General features: G+C 39.5%; 3 protein-coding genes across 3 annotated transcripts; all 3 read right to left on the bottom strand.

Moving 5' to 3' along the window:
• Positions 1-1,193: 1,193 nt before the first annotated feature.
• On the bottom strand, positions 1,194-5,236 carry si:ch211-254p10.2 (solute carrier family 40 member 1). The gene is made up of 8 exons (XM_061081244.1): positions 5,134-5,236; positions 4,969-5,036; positions 4,662-4,821; positions 4,285-4,400; positions 3,946-4,072; positions 3,503-3,754; positions 2,320-2,994; positions 1,194-1,453 (listed from the first exon to the last, which is right to left on the bottom strand). The coding sequence occupies exons 1-8, from the start codon at positions 5,234-5,236 to the stop codon at positions 1,194-1,196; spliced, it is 1,761 nt and encodes a 586-aa protein (XP_060937227.1).
• A 2,073-nt stretch (positions 5,237-7,309) lies between these two features.
• Positions 7,310-11,930, bottom strand: LOC133014102 (sodium-dependent neutral amino acid transporter B(0)AT3-like). Its single transcript, XM_061081243.1, has 12 exons — positions 11,777-11,930; positions 10,845-10,985; positions 10,524-10,661; positions 10,235-10,416; positions 9,982-10,092; positions 9,780-9,892; positions 9,575-9,703; positions 9,118-9,274; positions 8,830-9,034; positions 7,848-8,007; positions 7,595-7,757; positions 7,310-7,483 (listed from the first exon to the last, which is right to left on the bottom strand). The coding sequence occupies exons 1-12, from the start codon at positions 11,928-11,930 to the stop codon at positions 7,310-7,312; spliced, it is 1,827 nt and encodes a 608-aa protein (XP_060937226.1).
• Positions 11,931-13,182: 1,252 nt separating this feature from the next.
• On the bottom strand, positions 13,183-17,666 carry slc6a19b (solute carrier family 6 member 19b). The gene is made up of 12 exons (XM_061081819.1): positions 17,468-17,666; positions 16,784-16,924; positions 16,468-16,605; positions 16,198-16,379; positions 16,002-16,112; positions 15,068-15,180; positions 14,848-14,976; positions 14,571-14,727; positions 14,256-14,460; positions 14,015-14,174; positions 13,448-13,610; positions 13,183-13,350 (listed from the first exon to the last, which is right to left on the bottom strand). The coding sequence occupies exons 1-12, from the start codon at positions 17,664-17,666 to the stop codon at positions 13,183-13,185; spliced, it is 1,866 nt and encodes a 621-aa protein (XP_060937802.1).
• Positions 17,667-17,950: the final 284 nt, after the last annotated feature.

Genomic DNA, 17,950 nt, shown 5'->3' with positions numbered 1-17,950 from the left:
TGGTTGTATGACAGACTTTGATGTTTTTTCCACTGTACATGAAGGAGATATGAAAACACAGAGTAGCTGAGAGTAATTCCCAAGTCATATTCCCAACAGTGTTCTTGTTCTTAGTTGAGGTAAGGTAAAGTTTAGTTCATCAGAACTACAAAAGAATAAAGCAAAGTCTAATACAATACTGCCAATAGCAGGGATGGACATTTGCTATCAACACATAGCTGGTTTCAAACATGTCACAAAATGAAGATCCCTTTCCTCTTAGGTTTCTATAAAACTATTAATATCACTCTTTATATGGGAAGGAAACAAAGTTTGGAAACTATTCGTATTTATCCAAGTACACAAGCAATTAGAATAAAATAGTTTTTATTGACTCAAGTACATGATGTAGTGTGATCTTTCGCTGTAATCCATAACATGCATAAAAGAAAGGCAAACGCTTGTTTGATTCATCCACAGAGAAACAAACCAGGGGAAGGAAATACTTCATCCTTTCACTTCTGTCCATCAAAAGGGGGCTGCCTCTCAGATTTTATATTTATAAATCAAACAATCTCACATCACATTCCCTTTATTTTCCTTTCTGGACATCCTGGAATATTTCCAAGTGGACGGATCAGAACATCGATGCCACTTGTAAAAGTACTGTCTTGCCTTGTTTTGTATTTTTGTGTAACACTGCTAAGTTTTTCTCACAACACCAGTTCTTAACTGAGTGAAGGTTAGAAAAACCTCTCCATCCATCCACCCTCCCTTCCAAAAAAGCTATGTAAGTTAACAGACTTGTCTGATGAAGGTCTTGCAGTAATCCTTCAGGGTTTGCAGAGGCATGTGCTGGAGCCTTAACCTTTTCGTCCTGTTGTACGCGTAGATTAGGACAGTTCACCTGGAGGTACCATTGCTGCATTTATTGTAGCCACCTCAACGTATGTACACAAAGGGAGAGCGCGTCTCCCACTCTACTTCACCTGAGGTCTTGTTTGCTGCTGTGGCACGTGGCCCTGCAGGAAGAAAGCAACCGAGGTGGGACAGGCACTCGCTGTGTTGTGCTGAAATGAATGGCTACGTCAGAAGTGGAGTGTTGCAATAAGATTGCTGAAGGAACAGGAGGGAGACACTCATTTCACAGGTGCAGAGTGGAGTCAGTGCTGGTAGGCATCTCACATGTGAATGTGTGGGGCCACATGTGCTCCTTATGTGTTGAGGCGGCGTTTTCTCTTGGCTTGGTGCGCATACACAAAGTACATGGTGTGCCCGGTGGTGATGAATAACACAGAAATGATAACTAGGATGCCAAAGTGCTGCGGCTGTGGAGCGGAGATAACCATGATGAAGTGAAGCAGATCCATCAGGTAATTCATGGAGCTCTGCACACCGTTTACCACCCCCCTCTCTGACTCACAGATGTTCTCCTGCAGGAGCTGGGTCACTGTCAGGTCGAAGGACCACAGACCTGAAACACAGATGTCATTGAGGTTTAAATGACATAAAATTAGCCTGTATTTTGCACAGCTTGGCGTTTATTTTGTCCTTCAAACAAAAAATAATTGATGGGAAAAGTCTAGGTTTTTTGGTCTCATGCTGACATTGACATGTTTATCCTTAATCAAGCCTGACAGATAAACCGGTTGGCCAGTAATACCAGACTTTCACAGACATATCATCATCTGCAATTGTGTTTGCCAATGAGAACTGATAAGAAAATCATAACAAACAATGCAGAAAATATTTGCATTTATGTTTAAACTGTAAAATACAAGGACTGAATTATATTTAATTGTCGTAAGGGTTCGATTATGGCAATAAAATTTACTTTTGTAATTTATATATATATCGTCTGATATAGTTTTTTTACTCCCTAATATCAGTATCATCCCCGTATCATTTCAGTCGGACTTGAATCCTCTAAGTATGATCATTAAAGTGCAGAACAAGCTAGTGCTACTATGTTGCATAGAATATACAAGCAATGCAATTACAATGTTGACTATTACTATGGATTAAGTGCAAAACATAAAAAGAAATAGTCCTACTTGTACTGTAATTTTCACAAATGTACTGAGTGGTAGATTATACAGTGAGTTGATAGCGCTCTCTGGTGGATAAACTATGTAACTGTGAAACCTACTAAACCTTACTTCTTTGACAGTTTATGTCCTGCAGTTTCTAACCTATTGGCCAAGATAGATAGATATTCCTGATACGCTCCATGTCCATGTATGGATCAGGCTATACAGTTGTTAGTATTCCTATGCATTGTATATTAATGTTTGTACTCAATTATGTTATGGTGTCTGCTTCAGATGTCTATCTACTCACCGATGCGTGCTGTGATGACGCCCAAGAACAACAGGATAATGGAGATGTAGGACTCTGGAGCTGTGCCAGAGGGCACGTTGTCAAAAAGCACGGTGTTGTTGGTCCAATGAATGGAGGAGCGGTCGGGAAGCAGTGGTTGATTGCTTCCCCCCCTCAGCGGAAATGTATGTTTTTGCCTTTGGCTCGCCATCCCTCCGACCTCAGAGGAGTTGGTAATATAGGGCATCAGCAAGCTAAGATCCATAGGGCTGCCAGGGGCAAACACGGAGCACACACACAGCAGCAAGCAGCCCAGGTGGAGGCAGCTCGAGATGATGCCTGTGTTAACCAGGCCATATGTCTTCCTGAGTCTGGTGAACATCAAGGTGCCCAACAGCCCTGTGATAGCTGAAACACCCATCAGTAGACTAAGGAGAGAGCCACTTATACCCTGAGTGTAGGCGTAGCCAGTGGTAATGCAGTCGAAGCCCAGCACAGTTGTGTAGAGGAAAGCCAGGCCCATTCCTGCCAGGAAGACAGGCTGCCGATAGTAGGCCCTCCAGCCGTCCTTACAGGTGCTCAACAACCAGCGAAACCTCCGGAAACACAGTGGCAGGTTTGTGATTTCTTTCAGGTGCAGGCCTGTGTTGCAGTTGCGTTCTGTTAGAGGCTGAGGTTGTGCAATGATACCTTCCCCTGATGAGAGAGAGGAGTTTCATCCATCATTTCTGTGCATCAGTAAAATCCATAAATCACAGTCGGTGCTGCACCGTTTCATGTCATATTACAATCAAATACAGTCGAACTTGGACTGTCGAAGTTTAATAGTGTACAGAGACGAGATTGTGTCAAAGAAAAATGCTCCAATAAGCTTTGGAGATAGATCGTTTTCATACTGTAAGGATTGTTGTCCATTTATTGATTGTAGTCAATCAAAGAAATTAAAGCATCCATTAGGCGTATTGTATAAGATAATTCCAGGACTTTTATGTAAAAATGTATTTACATCATTCAAGGGTCACATTTGAGTTGATCGCCTGTATTGCATCTCTTTTTGCCAACAACAAGCAGTTTAGTAACAGTTTAGTCAAATTCATTTTTTTTTTGTATCCATAAGGTCTTGGTAATATTAAAATGTTTGTTATGTTAGTTATGTTGGTTATGTTAAGATGCACAAACACAGAAAAAACATGTGTATCCGTACCTAGTGACCTTCTCCTCTCCAAGCTCTGCAGATAAACCTGATCCTCCTCCACTGGTGGTTTGATCGAGAGCGCCGGGACGATGCGGTACACTCGTGACAAGAAGAAGAACTCCACAATGAGAGACACAAGGTTCCAGCCCAGGATGAAGCCACAGCCTACTACATTGGATGCCAGGGTCATGACCTGTCCCACGGCTAGTGGGGCCAGGATGTTAGTCACCTGATCTATCCGCCTCATGGTTGCATTCATTCCTTTTGTTAAGATCAAACACACAGAGGTTAACCAGTGTCCACCAGAGGGTGTTCAACAACAATCTAAAATGGACCAGTGCCCAATATTCTCTATAATTCACATATTTATGATGAATCACCAGGGACACAAGCCCCTGATAAACATGGACTATAAACCAACATGAGCATGAACAGAAATCAAATCCCCTCACCAGCTAGGTGACCTCGGTTGTAGCCTGTAATAACCACAATCCAGTCCCTCTGAATGGCAATGGTCAGCGCTGTGCTCGCAAGGTTTGCCACATCTGCCAGGACGATCACCACCGTATAACAAACCACCTTGTGTAAGTTTTGCGATGCAACATGTTACTATGACAGCACAGAGTTAGCCACAAGCTCAGCAGCAGAGACAACAGGGACACAGGACAGAGGGAACAACAACAGCAGCCAAAACTCTGTGCGACAATCACGGTGTGTATCCCGTTTGCAGATCAATAAAGTATCAATGAATGAAAACTGATTATTAGTCGAGAAGTGAAGTGTCTACTCACAGTAAGCCAGCCGTCCCAGATCTGTTCAATCCTTTGCTTATATGAGAACACCAACATGAGCACAATGCTACATACTGTCACTGAGATGTTCTGAATGAAAAGAGATGCATGTGCAACTATAATAGGGAACAAAACAAAAACACTTTAAGAACATAGAAAGTCTATTAATAAAATGAAAGCTAGCTTCAGCAGATATGAGTCAGTGGTTGTCAATCTTGATGACGCGTGAAACCTCAGGTGAGTTTAGTTTACCACCTAGTTCGAGAGAAAACCAACACACTTCCATGCCCATGATTGAAATCCACTGATCCATATCACTGTTCTATCATGTGCTGCAAGATAAGATGTTCAGATCTGTGCGAAATTGCCACGCGTACCTTTATTCCTTGGATTGCGATCAACCCAGTCTCCAATCAAAGCTCCAAGCAGGAGCACTGACCCAGCCACTACCAATCCAAACACCGCTGTCAACAGCAGGTTACGGCCATACAGCTCAATCAGGAACACAGAGATAGCAAAGTGCCACATGCGGTCACCCTGTTTAACATAACATTAAAGATCATCATTATATGTTGTGTCGGAAAAAAAAGAGAGTATGTTTACAGTCAAAGTTTACAGTAATTCACGTATTCGATGTCTTAACTATTGCTCCAGCAATCTGCTTCTTCGGGAAATGATTCTTACCCACATTGACAATGCTCCACTGACATAGATGAGAAACTTGGGACCTCTGAGGTAGATAAGAGCTGAACCTAACGGGGGGGAAATGCATGAAAATGGAATAAGCACACGTTATATTTGCTGCAAACGCACAACACCAATTCCCTCGGGATATAAAGTTGAGTTCACCTGGTATACTCCTCGCTTTCTGAGCTCTTGCATTCCTGATGTCGTCAGACTCGAACTCGACCACAACCCCACCACACTGGGAGGCATCTGCTCGCTGGGACATTGCCTATAGAGTAGAATTCGTAGGTCTAAAAACCTGTTGAACTTATAGCACTCTTCTTCCACAGTTAGTGTAACGATACTGTACGTCACCTGTACGTCACAGTACTCACTCACTTAGATTATTCTGAATACAGTTTAGTTCAAGTTGTCCTACTATAGACATTTTTTTGTTTATCACTACAATAATTTTAAAGCCACTTGTCAAAGTACTGGTTATTTCGCTGAAAACATGCAAGTAACTAATGTGGAACAACAGTTAAAACCACTACACTAAAAACAACACTGTAGAAACGTACTAATTGAAAACACCATTTAGTTTCTCCGCAGGCAACGTAGGGCAACAAACGGTGGAACTTAAATGTCCTTTTGAACTCAACAAACCACTTTAACCTCTACGGCATGACATCAACACCATGGGATTGTTTAGTCTAACATCCAAAGCAATCCGTCACATCAGAACTTTATTTTCAATGATAGAATAACAAGTCAGATTGTAAAAAATTAAGTTAGAATAAAACATTTGAGGATGTGAATCACAATACTAAGAGTAGCATTAGCATGACACCTCGCACAGCTCTCTAAATGCAGTGTAAAAAAACTGACAATAACTAGTGCTCATACATCAATGCAGGGTCGGTCATCACCTTTGTTCTGATGTAACGCTCAATCCTCGCTGTTGTTTCTTGACGATGAATCTTGTGCCATGTATCCTATATTGGGATGCTAGTCTTTCCTGAGAGCTGGAATTCAAGCTGTAGTAGTTTGAAAGGCTTAATAACATAGCAGCGTTCAAGTGCACCATTGTATGAAAGTGCCAGAAAAGCAGAACGGGCAGAGGGACAACAAAGGCAGCCAGCATATTCCAAAGCACGTGACACTGGGGGGCACAATATCACTGTCCACCCACACCACAAAAAGCACAACTGTGTAACTCGTATGACTCAAAATACACACACAGAAGCATGGCCAGTGAGCACATGCATGCCCCCTCACACATACACAAGCTGCTGTGCATACACCCACATGTTGACGTGCAAAAAAAAAAAGTTACACAAAGGACACATGCAACACTACATGACTCTTTATATATGCATGTAACAGAGTGTCAAAAGCAGAAAGATATATTACATCACAAAATTTAATCTGTTTCTTAGGCAAGATGATGCATAATGTTAATAGAAGAAAGACAATAACACTAATTAAACTTAGAAACAAAACCTTTCTACAAACATCAGTCTGTGCACCATTTCTTGAACACATTTGTAATGAAAATCATTTCAATATTTTTAATAACATGCTTATCGCGAACCATTTAGAAAAGTCAACACAGGAAATGAACTGTTGTCTTCTTTTAATCAAATAACACAAATCACACAACTCCTTTCTTTCTTTCTCAAGGATATTGTCTTGCACTGATTTGATCTGGCTGAAGGTGTTTGCATTTCCTTCCCCAATATAAATACACTTGTGTCAATTTAGACAAAATTAATGTTTTCATTTAGCAAATAAACTGAAATTGCAGCTGCTGCTGCTGCTGCCAATGCAATATGGCAATAATGTGATTTAAAATTAAATTAAATTTAAAATGAGAAACTTACAATACCGTACCATACAAAGATGAAAAGTAAAAAGAAATGTGAAAACATTGTATTTTCAAAAAAATAACGTACAAACAACTAGAATGGTACTCAGTAGACCGATACCTTTCTCTGAGGGCCAATAGGCCCCTTAAATTCAGTCAAGCTGCACCAAATTGCACAAACTCACATCAGTTCCCTTAATATGCTTTGTGTCATCAAGCTATCTGCTTTGTCTCATAAAAACAAATAGCTAGATCCGCGCCCCTTTATAAAATCCACTCAGAAAGTTAACACCCAACCCTTCCACCATATTTTTAAATAATTGGTTCAGCCGTTTTTTTGCATAATCCTGTGAACTGAAACCGGTAATTACACCCTTGTCGGAGGTGATAAGATATTATTAAATGGAAAAAATAGCTCACATGTGCTACTGGTAGCTCTTAACATGTGTGATAAAACGATTTTTTTTTTAAATGTAAAAGTCCATTACATAATTAATTTGAATATGGGTTTTGATTGTTCCTGGTCATGATGTAATTCCTCAGGAAGCCACTGAATCTGTAGAGAGCCACGAGAGGAATAGACAGGATAGGAAGGACAGATAAGAGCACACAAATTGCATACACCCATTCAGGATAGTGCAGAACATCGGCTAGGGGGAAGTTCACCTGTGGGGGGAATGGAATGGAAAATCAATGTTGTTGTTTGTGTCTGACACTTAGTGCTAAATACAGCAAAAGTTCAGCTGTGATGTTGTGGAGCTAAAAAACTCGACTTACATAATCTGGGTTCCAGGCGTTATATGTCGGCCGTTTTTCAGCCTCAACCACAACATACGCAATGAAAACCACCAGCAGCATTAAAGGGCTGATGAAGCGCCAGGTGGCCTGCCAGTACAGGTTCGGCCTATGACCTGTCATCTTCTCGATGTCGTCATTAAACCTTCAGTTGCACGGAAGTACCATGTTAAAACAGTCAAATATGCTGTAATGCTGCAAGTATAAAACTCAGTATAATTAAGTGCAATGTCACCTGTTTATTCCGTAAATATATGCCACACTGATGATCTCAAAGAAAGCTATGATGAGCAGAGGCATGGATCCCACGTAGCTGTTGAAAATCTCCAGCCAGTAGTTTCCAGATCTCAAAGTAAAGATGAGAGCAACAGCAAAGGAAGAAAGACATATTAAACCTATATGAGGGAAAAAAAGTTCATATATTTAGTTTTTGTTCTTGTTTCATTCTATAGTAATAAATAAGCCAAAGTCACTAAAAGGAAACTATAACAATCTACCCTCCTAGCAGTTGAAAGTTTGAGAACACATACATTTTTCCAGTGAAAAAGAATATATATATATAATGAAAGCATGGAACAAATACATAATAAATGTTTTGAAAAATAATCATGGACTCTATAATTTAATTGAAATAGTCTCATCCAAACACACTGTTTCAGAAGTTCCCACAAGTGTGTTTTTCTTTAACCTTCTGTCCAGTTCATCTTCAAGCAGCTCAATGGAGTTTAAGTCTGGAGACCATACTGCTCTTACATTGTCGAGTTCTTTTTTTCTAATGCTATGGGTCTTAGCTGTAGGATGAACCCCTGACCAACCAGTTCCTCTTCCTTTGTTCCTTGTCTGGTCCGGAGGGAATTCACTAGACTACGACGGCTTACTTCTCAATAAAAACAGGAAAATTGGGTGTTAGTGTTCTGAATTGTTTGAGTTATTAGTAATCTGAAAAGCCCATTTGTGTCTGAAGGAATTGTGTGCTGGGTGAACAGATGCTGGTATCCTGTGGGAACAGGCTCTCTGACTCTGTAGATAGTAGAGCAGATGTTCACATGCTTCACATGTAATTGATTTCACATTGGAGAAAACTAATTTCCCAAAGGCACATTTGCTTTGAAACAGCAGGTGGGCTGTGTGTGCCGTGATCACTGGGATGTCATGACACACTTAGTTAGCATGTGTATTGTAAATGTCATGTGAAGTTATTGGATCTTTCAGTTTACCTGTGAAAACCTCCTTAGGAATCCAGGGTGGAATCACGTGCAGGTCCAGCAGAGGAGTGAGGACTCCCTCCAGATTCCCAAACATGGAGGACAGGCCCAGGCTGAAGAGCATTACAAAGAACAGCACCGCCCACACCTGAGAGCCTGGCATCTGTATCACCACCTCAGTGAACACAATGAAGGCCAGTCCAGTCCCAGAGGCACTCTACAGGTAGGATGGGATGCGTAAACTCACACGAAACTTTGTTTGGTCAACTGTTATCAGAGGTAAGACAATAGTAACTGTACCTGGTCCAGGAAAGTCTGAAGATTGCAAGTTTTTAGACCGAGGCTTTCAACCTCTGAGGGATCGGTTGTGTTGAGATTGTTAAACCAGTGGTTGTAGTTTTCAAGAGTTATGTTTTCATCCCCGATGTTAAAGGCATTGGTCAATTGTAGAATGTTCCTAAAATCAACAAGACATTCAATCAGTCCATTAATAATACTATTAAATAACATAATGCTTTATATCATGAACTGATTTAAAATTGTTGTATGACAATATAATTTAATATAATATGATACAATATAATTATGGAATAGACACATTACAATAATGTGATATAGTCAGATTGGTTTGGGTTCTGACAAATTCTAATGAAATAATCATCAGTTGCATATTTAATCATAATAATACTGTATAATTGTATAATTATAGATCTGTACATGTACTGTGGCACACCATAATTACTTCAATGCTACATACCAATTTCTGCAGTCATTATAGTTTTCATTAGCTTCAAATCCAAGAATGGCAAAAATAGGAATTGACGCATATATCGACGTAAAGCTGTTCACACATCCAACAATCAGGGCATCCCTCTCGCAATTATTCCTGCGAAGATAGAATATCATCTCAGGTTGTTTTTTTCAATATACTGTGAATTAACATTAGTTAAGAATGTACTTACTTCTGGGGGTTATAGCTTGAAAAAGCAATAAGTCCCCCAAAGGCCAAAGACAAAGAGAAAAATATCTGAGTGGCAGCATCCAACCAGACCTTAGGATTCTTGAGGGTTTCCCACTGCGGGAAAAACATATGCATGTTTTGTTATATTTCAGATCTAGCTTTTTCTGAAATCTTGAAAATATTTCAGTAAGATGCCAACATACATCTGGAGTGAAGAGATATATCAAGCCGTCACTTGCTCCATTCAGAGCCAAAGCTCTTATCAAGAAGATGGTCAGAACAAGATATGGAAACGTGGCTGTGACATAAATAGCCTGTTGAGAAAGTTCAGATGTTGATCTTCTATTTATTATCCAACCTTAAAATATGACTTTCATGTGCAGATATTCGTATGAATTCTGGCAATGAACCCTCTATATCATATTTTTTAGACAGATACAGATGAACATGTTTTACCTTCCCAATAGTTTCGATTCCACGTATGAAGCAGATGTACACGAGGCACCAAGCAGTTGCCAGACACAACACGAGCCCCCACTGTAAAGACCCACTGGTCTCGATGTCTGGTGTTATGTTGAGTGTTTCACGATACCAAAAATAGTTCACTGGTGAGCTCTTTTCACATTCAGCTACATACCCTGCATTAAAGGGAATATATTATAAATATAGATGAATTAAGTCATTGAACTTTGTCTTCTTATCTCAGCTATAAAAAGCATTTAAATTATGATGATGTAACAGTTACCGGTATGATTCGAGTTTATTGGGCAGCTCCTCCATGGAAGTGGACTTTGAAAGGAGTGGAAGAAGTACCAGAGGATCCAAGCCAAGATCATGTTGTAGAACAGACCAACTAGGAAGGATACCATCAAGGAAGCAACACCTGTGTATCAAACATAGATGGGATCCATGATAAATTAATTTACAATAGATTTGGCATGGATCTCAATTAATGAAAATTCGAAAAGTTCTATCACGTTCTGTTGTTTATTCCCCCATTTTGGCAGCTAGATTTTCTGAGTGAATCCAAAACAGGGTCACGCTCATTGGTACCAGATGTTCTCACCTAAACCTCCCATATATGGGGAGATTGAGTTCCACACTCCAATGCTTCCCATGCGGAGCTGTTGTCCGATGGCCAGCTCCATGTACAACAGAGGGAGTCCCTCAAACACGAAGGCGATTACATAAGGAATCAGAAATGCCCCTTGAAATAAAAATGGAAATATCATTTTTAAGTAAGGTATTGACTTTACCTTCAAAAACATAAACGACATTGGCCTTGGCTTTGAGGTCATACTGTTTCTGTTTACTGAACATTTTATTATCTGAGCTTTATCTGCACTGTACAGAGCGAGAGAGTGGGTGGGGGGGGGGGGGGGGTAATTAAACAATCCAAATGGAAACAGTTGTTAGTCAATCACAGCTATGAAGATGTAAGCAACTGCACTTTGCAAAAATATGAGCTACATTCACATAATTTCTCTCTTAGGTGAGATCCAATGATTCAAAATAATAGTAATAATATAATCTCTCTGGTTTGACGATTTTTTGGATTCAATAAACATACAGTATGTGGATGTAATGTAGTGAGTTGCAAACATAATTTCTGCAGCTGGCAAATAAGACACAGAATGAAAATGTGGGTTTCATGCCACTCATTGAAATGTATAGGGTAAGACAATTAACTGAGTCAGACAATGTTGGTTATATAAAGGCTAAAGAAGAAACTAAATATAAAAGTAGAACATATTCTGGAGAATATGAATAAATCATTTTCCAAAAGAAAAGTTTTCTTCATATTTGTAATTGTTGTTATTGTCATACAAAATATAACTTATTTCTAGGAGTTTGTGTTCTATGGTTGCTAATTCTGTGGAGAGAACCTTCTGATAATCGACTGTAAAATGTTTCCTGACATGGGAAACCCTAGTAAAAGGCCACTTTACTTTTTTTTATAACAAAGCGCATTATAAAATGTGATCTAAATGTACTTACCTCCACCATAGACTTGACACAAATATGGAAATCTCCACACATTTCCAAGTCCCACAGCAAAACCTATGCAGCTCAGCAAATATTGAACTTTATTGTCCCATTTTGGCCTTTCGTGGATCTTTTTCTGTTCCTCACTTCCAGCTTCTCTATCCATCACTTGGTTGATCCTTGTCATTTTTGGTAAATTATATGAGGCAAGCACACATCTGTTCTGGACTGTTTGACCTTCCTCTTCCTGTTCTAAACAAAACCTGGGGACTTACCAGTTTGTATCAGGGGACGAGGGGCTGATATTTGTTTTAGCAGCCTTATATTTCTTGCCGACTCTTGAAGCTGTGGGAACAATGTGCCTTATTAGTTTAATAAAGAGCCCTTGTGCAAAGCCACATTATGTGGTGCTGATAACAGAGGCTGTTGATTGTAACTCAAAGGAGTTAAATCGGGAACCCAGTGTGATAGTACACATGTCTTATAATCACCGTGTGAGTGTGTCCGTTGTGCACTTGGTGCATGAACAATGTGAGCATTATCTTCAGAGTTTATGCTTTGTTATGAGGGCGATCATTTTTCGGGGATGTTTTAATGGAACACAGATTTCTCCCTGTGTTGCTGGTTCTCAATATGCTTGTGTGAGAGCATGAAAGAGCAACAAATTAGAAATCGGTCATGTTGTGTAAACAAATTTATTTTCCTTAAGATACCACGGAACAACAAATATATTACATATATAGTGTTTATATAGTGACCTATACAGTCCATGTTTACATTTGATAGTGAAACAGTTTAAATTTCTGATATTTGCATTTGTCAACAATAGTAATCAAACACCACTTGCACTACAGTTTAAAACATTTAGACTGAGGGAATTACAAATCATAAGTAGTGACAAAAAAGTAAAATGTTTTACATTAATTCATATATCATATTAATCAATCAAATCTATTATTCTATCCTGGAAATCAGAAAACGGAGGCGTTTTATATAGTACACAGTTATACACTTTACAAATTATAGGGGAATGCAGTTACAAGTTGATTAAAAATAACAATATATCTTTTTTTTTATTATGGCTCCACGTCAGATTCCTTCTGGGGCAGAGCTTCCTTTTGTGTAGCTGTCACATCACAAGTAATCTTATGTTCATTAGATTTCTCATCTCCAGTGTAATTAGACACAATATATACATATACGCAGTTAACGATGTGTCACTCAGAATTATTGAATCCCAAGTTACACATGTTCTAAACAACAAAATACCACCCATTATAAAAACCAATAGAATATTGCCTTTTTGAAGCTATTCCTACCATTTTAGAATGGCATAGATAAAACCATGATATCCTTCACTTCAATTTGATTTAAGTATATCAGAAAGGGATTTTGTTCGACTCACTGTTGACTTAAATTTAGTCTGACATATTGAAGTCTGACTTTTCACTTTTCTTTGTCTTTCTCCTGATACATTTCCAGAGGGCAACACAAGGTACAGCGAGACTGGGTATTCCTGCTAATATAAAAATTATCACATTGATCCAGACAGGATATGGTTTGTCCTCCAGGACCGGGAAATTCTCCTGCAAAGACAGACAGTATTTTTTTTAAATCAACACTTGACAAATAATTAAATACATTATTCTAGGTAGATAATCTCAAGGTAAAAAGTCAATTTACCGATTCTGGATCCCAAACTTTGTAAAAGATCTTTTCTGAAACTTTAGTGACAAAGTAAAAGACCAAGATGACAAACATGATGAGTGGGCTGATGACTCTCCAAGTTGCCTGCCAGAAGATGTTGGGTTTGTGTCCAATCATGAACTCAATGTCGTCATTGAACCTATAGGAGGACAGTGACACACACGGGACATTGTCAACAATATGCAAAACAACAATTTTGCCTAACAAAGGGGAAACTATAACAATGCAATGCTTTTGATACCTTGACTAAGTCAAAGCTCATTTCCATCCTCCAGGTTTACGTGGAAAAGGGCTTTGGTTAATGTCACTGAAGTAGTTAAGATAAATTAAAAAATATATATATCCAACAACAGTGCAGCTATATCACTTTATCTTTTATTTTATTGTTCACATTCTTAATTACACCACACTAGTCTTTATTGTGTCATAGGTCACAACTTAGTTTTTCAGGGGGTTTTGACTTCACCACAGAGATTGAAAAACTAAATTTTTAAATGATATATAAACAGAGCTTACAAACTAGTAATTATATTATAACATTACCTATCTATTCCATAAATGTATACCACTGAGAACATTTCGCAGAAGGCAACAACCAGCAGGGGGATGGATCCTCCGTAAGTGTCAAAGAGAGCAAGCCAGTAGTTTCCTGAGCCTTGGACAAATATCAGACCCACCAGACAGCACACTAGACATGATACACCTGAAGGAGAGGAAATTATGTTTATTACATATGTACTAGAAAGCATTTGTTGATTGATAATAACAGAACAGATGTATTCACCAGTGCGGGCCTCCTTTGGCCATGACTTTGGGAAAACGCCCAGGTCTTGCAGTGGCACTAGTACTCCCTCAATGTTACCAAACATAGAAGAGAGGCCCAGGCAGAAGAGCATGACAAAGAAGAGGACGGACCACAGCGGTGAGAGCGGCATCTTGGTGATAGCCTCAGTGAACACAATGAAGGCTAAACCAGTTCCTTCAACTCCCTAGGCAGGAACACGACACTGAGTTATAGCAAAACACAACATGCTCAATTTGAAGCTGCTGTCCTGGTGCATTAATAATTATAGTCCGACCTGCTCTGAGAAAATTTTACCTCACTGAGAAAAGTGTCCAAGTTGCAGGTTTTCAGATCCAACCCTTGAACAACACCAGGGTTTGTTTCATTGTAATATTGAAGGGCGTCAATGTAGTTGCTTTCAGTGACGGCGCCCTCAGCCAGATTAAATGTATTTAACAATTCTAGGATGTTTCTGAAACCCAAAAGTCATGATCTTTAAGAGATTTTTACCGTTGAATTACTGTTGAAGAAAAAAATACTGTATATCAGCTGTTATAATGTATAATTAGGAAAAAAGGTCATAGAAACATACCCAGAAACACAGCTGTCGAATCTCTCTGTCGCTCTGAAGCCGATAATGGTGTAAATGACAGTTGCAGAAAAGACAGAGGTGAAACCATTGATGACGGAGATGATCACTGCGTCCTGTTCACAGTTGTTGCTAAAGGAGAGATGAGTTATTTTTATTCAAGGCACAGTACATATACTTTTAACTTGAAATGACGGAGAGTTAAACAAGATGATAAACTTACTGCACTGAGTTGTAGCTGGAGAAGGAAATGAGACCACCGAAAGCCAGAGAGAAGGAATAGAAAACCTGAGCACCTGCATCAAGCCAGGTTGATGGCTTTGCCAGCTCTGCAACCTGGAGGAGTTAATGATAAATGTATGTTTGGAAAATATGACATCATATGGCAGCTCTCAGTACTGAGTGTAAGGTATATTTAGATGAAAAGAGGTCATTAATCTCTGTTACAAAATATTACTGAAAAAAATATATATTAAAAAAAAACTTGAAACAGCATTAAAACACAGGCTTTTTTAATACTGCATGTTCAATCCATTCTGATTTGTTATCAACAGAAAGACCAGTGTTATCTTTTTACACCAGAAATCTCTGTCTGCATATTTCTTCAGAACCATTTATCTTATCTGCTTCATAATTGGCATGTATGTTGTAAAGAGTCTAGTGAAGTTAAATATTATTAAACTTTGAATAAAACAACGCTCTGCAGCAGCGGCGGATGGGGCTCATCAACCGAAGTCCAGCATCCAGCATCACCACAGGCCAGACAAACAGACAGGTTTAGAACGGGCACTGCACTGGTTGAAATGGAGGAAACTCTCTTTTGGGCTGTTTGTCTTTAGATTGTCTCGACAACCGTTCTATCCCTCCATTTCAAGTATTTCTGGTGTATTGCCACGGAAGTTTAGTAAAGGCTGTGAGGTTTTTTAAAGATGATCAGTTCACTAGGACACTTCAAATATCGTGTTTCTACATGTCACTATTGGAAGAAAGAACTCAGGCCAGTACTCTTTATGCAAGAAAGGAAAACAGTGACAGTACGTCATGGTAGATTGTTGAACTGTGAAGCTGTTTGGATGATGAAACTCTAATCAGGATGAACACACGCCAAGCAATGAACCCAGCAGGCACTGTGCTATGATTACAAAAGTACAACTTACATCCGGCGTGAAGAGAAACTTTAGTCCATTCAAAGATCCTTTTAGAGTCAGTCCTCTGATCAGAAAGATCGTCAGCACCACATAAGGAAGAGTTGAGGTCACATACACAGCCTTGGGGAGAATGGAATATTTGAATAATTATGATTTAGCTGAATTCAAAATTTTCTTCAAAATTGTAGAAAGCATTGATCCATACCTTTCCTGTGGTCTCAATCCCACGAATGATGCAAATGTAGAGCACGGACCATGCACAGATATGGCACAACAACATCCACCACTGCAGCCCACCGTCGCTCTCAATCGCAGGAGATGTGTTCAAGGTCTCCCTGTACCAGAAATAATCCACGGGAGAGCTCTTCTCACACTCTGGGATATATCCTGACAGAATTTAGAAAAAGTGAGTAATACCAGGCTTCAATCAACACTCTCTAACACTCCTGCACGAGTACAGATGTGTAGCACTAACCTGTTGAATTGGCGTTCAGAGGACATTGACTCCATGGCAGAGGCTCCTGGAATGAGTTGAAGAAGTACCACATAATCCAGGCAAGGATGGTGTTGTAGTAGAGACTGATTGTAAGAGACACACACATGGATGCAATTCCTGCAAAAGAAGGGTTTAAATGTTTTGGAATGGTTTTCATCTCCATTGGTCTGCCTGTCTTTCTGTGTATATATTTGTGTGAGTTAGCAGGATTACACAAAATGAGGTGAGGAAAGAAACCATAACATTTTTTGTGTGGATTTAGATCACGAAGCGACCGAAGGAAAATGTTGCTTACCAATACCAACTAAATAAGGATGAATTGTACCCCACAACTTCAAGTTCCCTTTTCTTATACGCTGACCGATGGCAAACTCCAGATGCAGAAGTGGGATTCCTTCAAGGACCAGTAGGATCAGAAACGGTATCATAAATGCACCTGGAGGACAAACCAAGGAAATGTTAGCATTGTGACACTAAAAGTATTTGGTACCTTTCACATACGTTATCATCTGTTTTTGAAACTTTGAAAAAAATCAGACAGCTCAGTGAATGTCTTCTTGAGGCAAGAGATGCATTACAAAATCCTGTTAATTATTCAGAGAGTGAATGAATGGTGATTTGTTATGCAATGTGCAATCCATTCAAGCTTTTGCAGCAGTTTTTCAAGGTTTTTCCTGACAGTTATTATCTTTTTTATGTGAACAAAACAGTTACAAGCCAGCACTTGAAGTCAAGTTGCTCATATGAAACAAAAAGGCCACCACAAATGATTCCATCTCAAGGAAAAAAAGAATTTCCTTTTTAAAAATGTTCTCTCTTTTTCTTTTTTGCTAAAAGCTGGCAACTAAAAATGTGACCCTGGTGCCAGTAGCAGATACATACAAACTTCATGCTCTTCCAGTTTGCATCAAGTTCTTTCACATGAAAAAAAATTGTCCAATATGGAATAACTGCAATAAACTATGAAAGCATCACTTGCCTCCTCCATGACTCTGGCACAGATAGGGGAAGCGCCAGACATTTCCGAGCCCCACACAAAACCCCACACACGTCAGCATGTACTGCGTCTTGTTGTCCCATTTTGGTCGATCTCCAGCCTCGTCCTCCTCCAGCTTGTCCAGCTCCTCGTAGGACAGTAACCTGTCCTCCAGGCCCGGATTGGGGATTTGTAGCTTCATGTTCGAGGAAACACTGGACCTGTAGTGGTTGTTTTGCGATAATGTGCTGAGTTATAACTTGAATTGCTCACACCGCGAGAAGAACCGGACCCCTGTGATAGACTGACTCCACTGTGCTGTCAGAGAGCATCAAAGGTGGGCAGCCTTTTAAGTGGGACCGCCAGTGTCTTATCTGACAGGGACGGGTCATATTACAGAGTTCACTGTTCACTTGAGCTTTACTGGAGATAATAAACAGTTTTATAGGATTTATTGTACGGCAGCACCAGTATCAGTCACTTCAC

This window comes from Limanda limanda, chromosome 11, assembly GCF_963576545.1.
Source record: "Limanda limanda chromosome 11, fLimLim1.1, whole genome shotgun sequence".
NCBI lineage: Eukaryota > Metazoa > Chordata > Actinopteri > Pleuronectiformes > Pleuronectidae > Limanda > Limanda limanda.
The sequence above is the reverse complement of the archived record's forward strand: the minus strand, read 5'-3'. Positions and strand labels throughout refer to the sequence as shown.

Bases quoted from the DNA above. Each gene is read 5' to 3' on its own strand.
- si:ch211-254p10.2 (XM_061081244.1), bottom strand. From the start codon at position 5,236: ATGTCCCAGCGAGCAGATGCCTCCCAGTGTGGTGGGGTTGTGGTCGAG. The intron at 4,401-4,661 runs GTACGCGTGGCA...TCCCTATTATAG, and splicing joins TCGCAATCCAAGGAATAAAG to TTGCACATGCATCTCTTTTC. The intron at 4,073-4,284 runs GTGAGTAGACAC...AACTTACACAAG, and splicing joins TCTGGGACGGCTGGCTTACT to GTGGTTTGTTATACGGTGGT.
- LOC133014102 (XM_061081243.1), bottom strand. From the start codon at position 11,930: ATGGATAGAGAAGCTGGAAGTGAGGAACAGAAAAAGATCCACGAAAGG. The intron at 8,008-8,829 runs GTAAACTGAAAG...TCCCTCATATAG, and splicing joins TCCTAAGGAGGTTTTCACAG to GTTTAATATGTCTTTCTTCC. The intron at 7,758-7,847 runs GTGACATTGCAC...GTGCAACTGAAG, and splicing joins TATATTTACGGAATAAACAG to GTTTAATGACGACATCGAGA.
- slc6a19b (XM_061081819.1), bottom strand. From the start codon at position 17,666: ATGAAGCTACAAATCCCCAATCCGGGCCTGGAGGACAGGTTACTGTCC. The intron at 16,606-16,783 runs GTAAGCAACATT...CTTCTTTTGCAG, and splicing joins TCCTTATTTAGTTGGTATTG to GAATTGCATCCATGTGTGTG. The intron at 15,181-16,001 runs GTAAGTTGTACT...TAACTCCTCCAG, and splicing joins AGTTTCTCTTCACGCCGGAT to GTTGCAGAGCTGGCAAAGCC.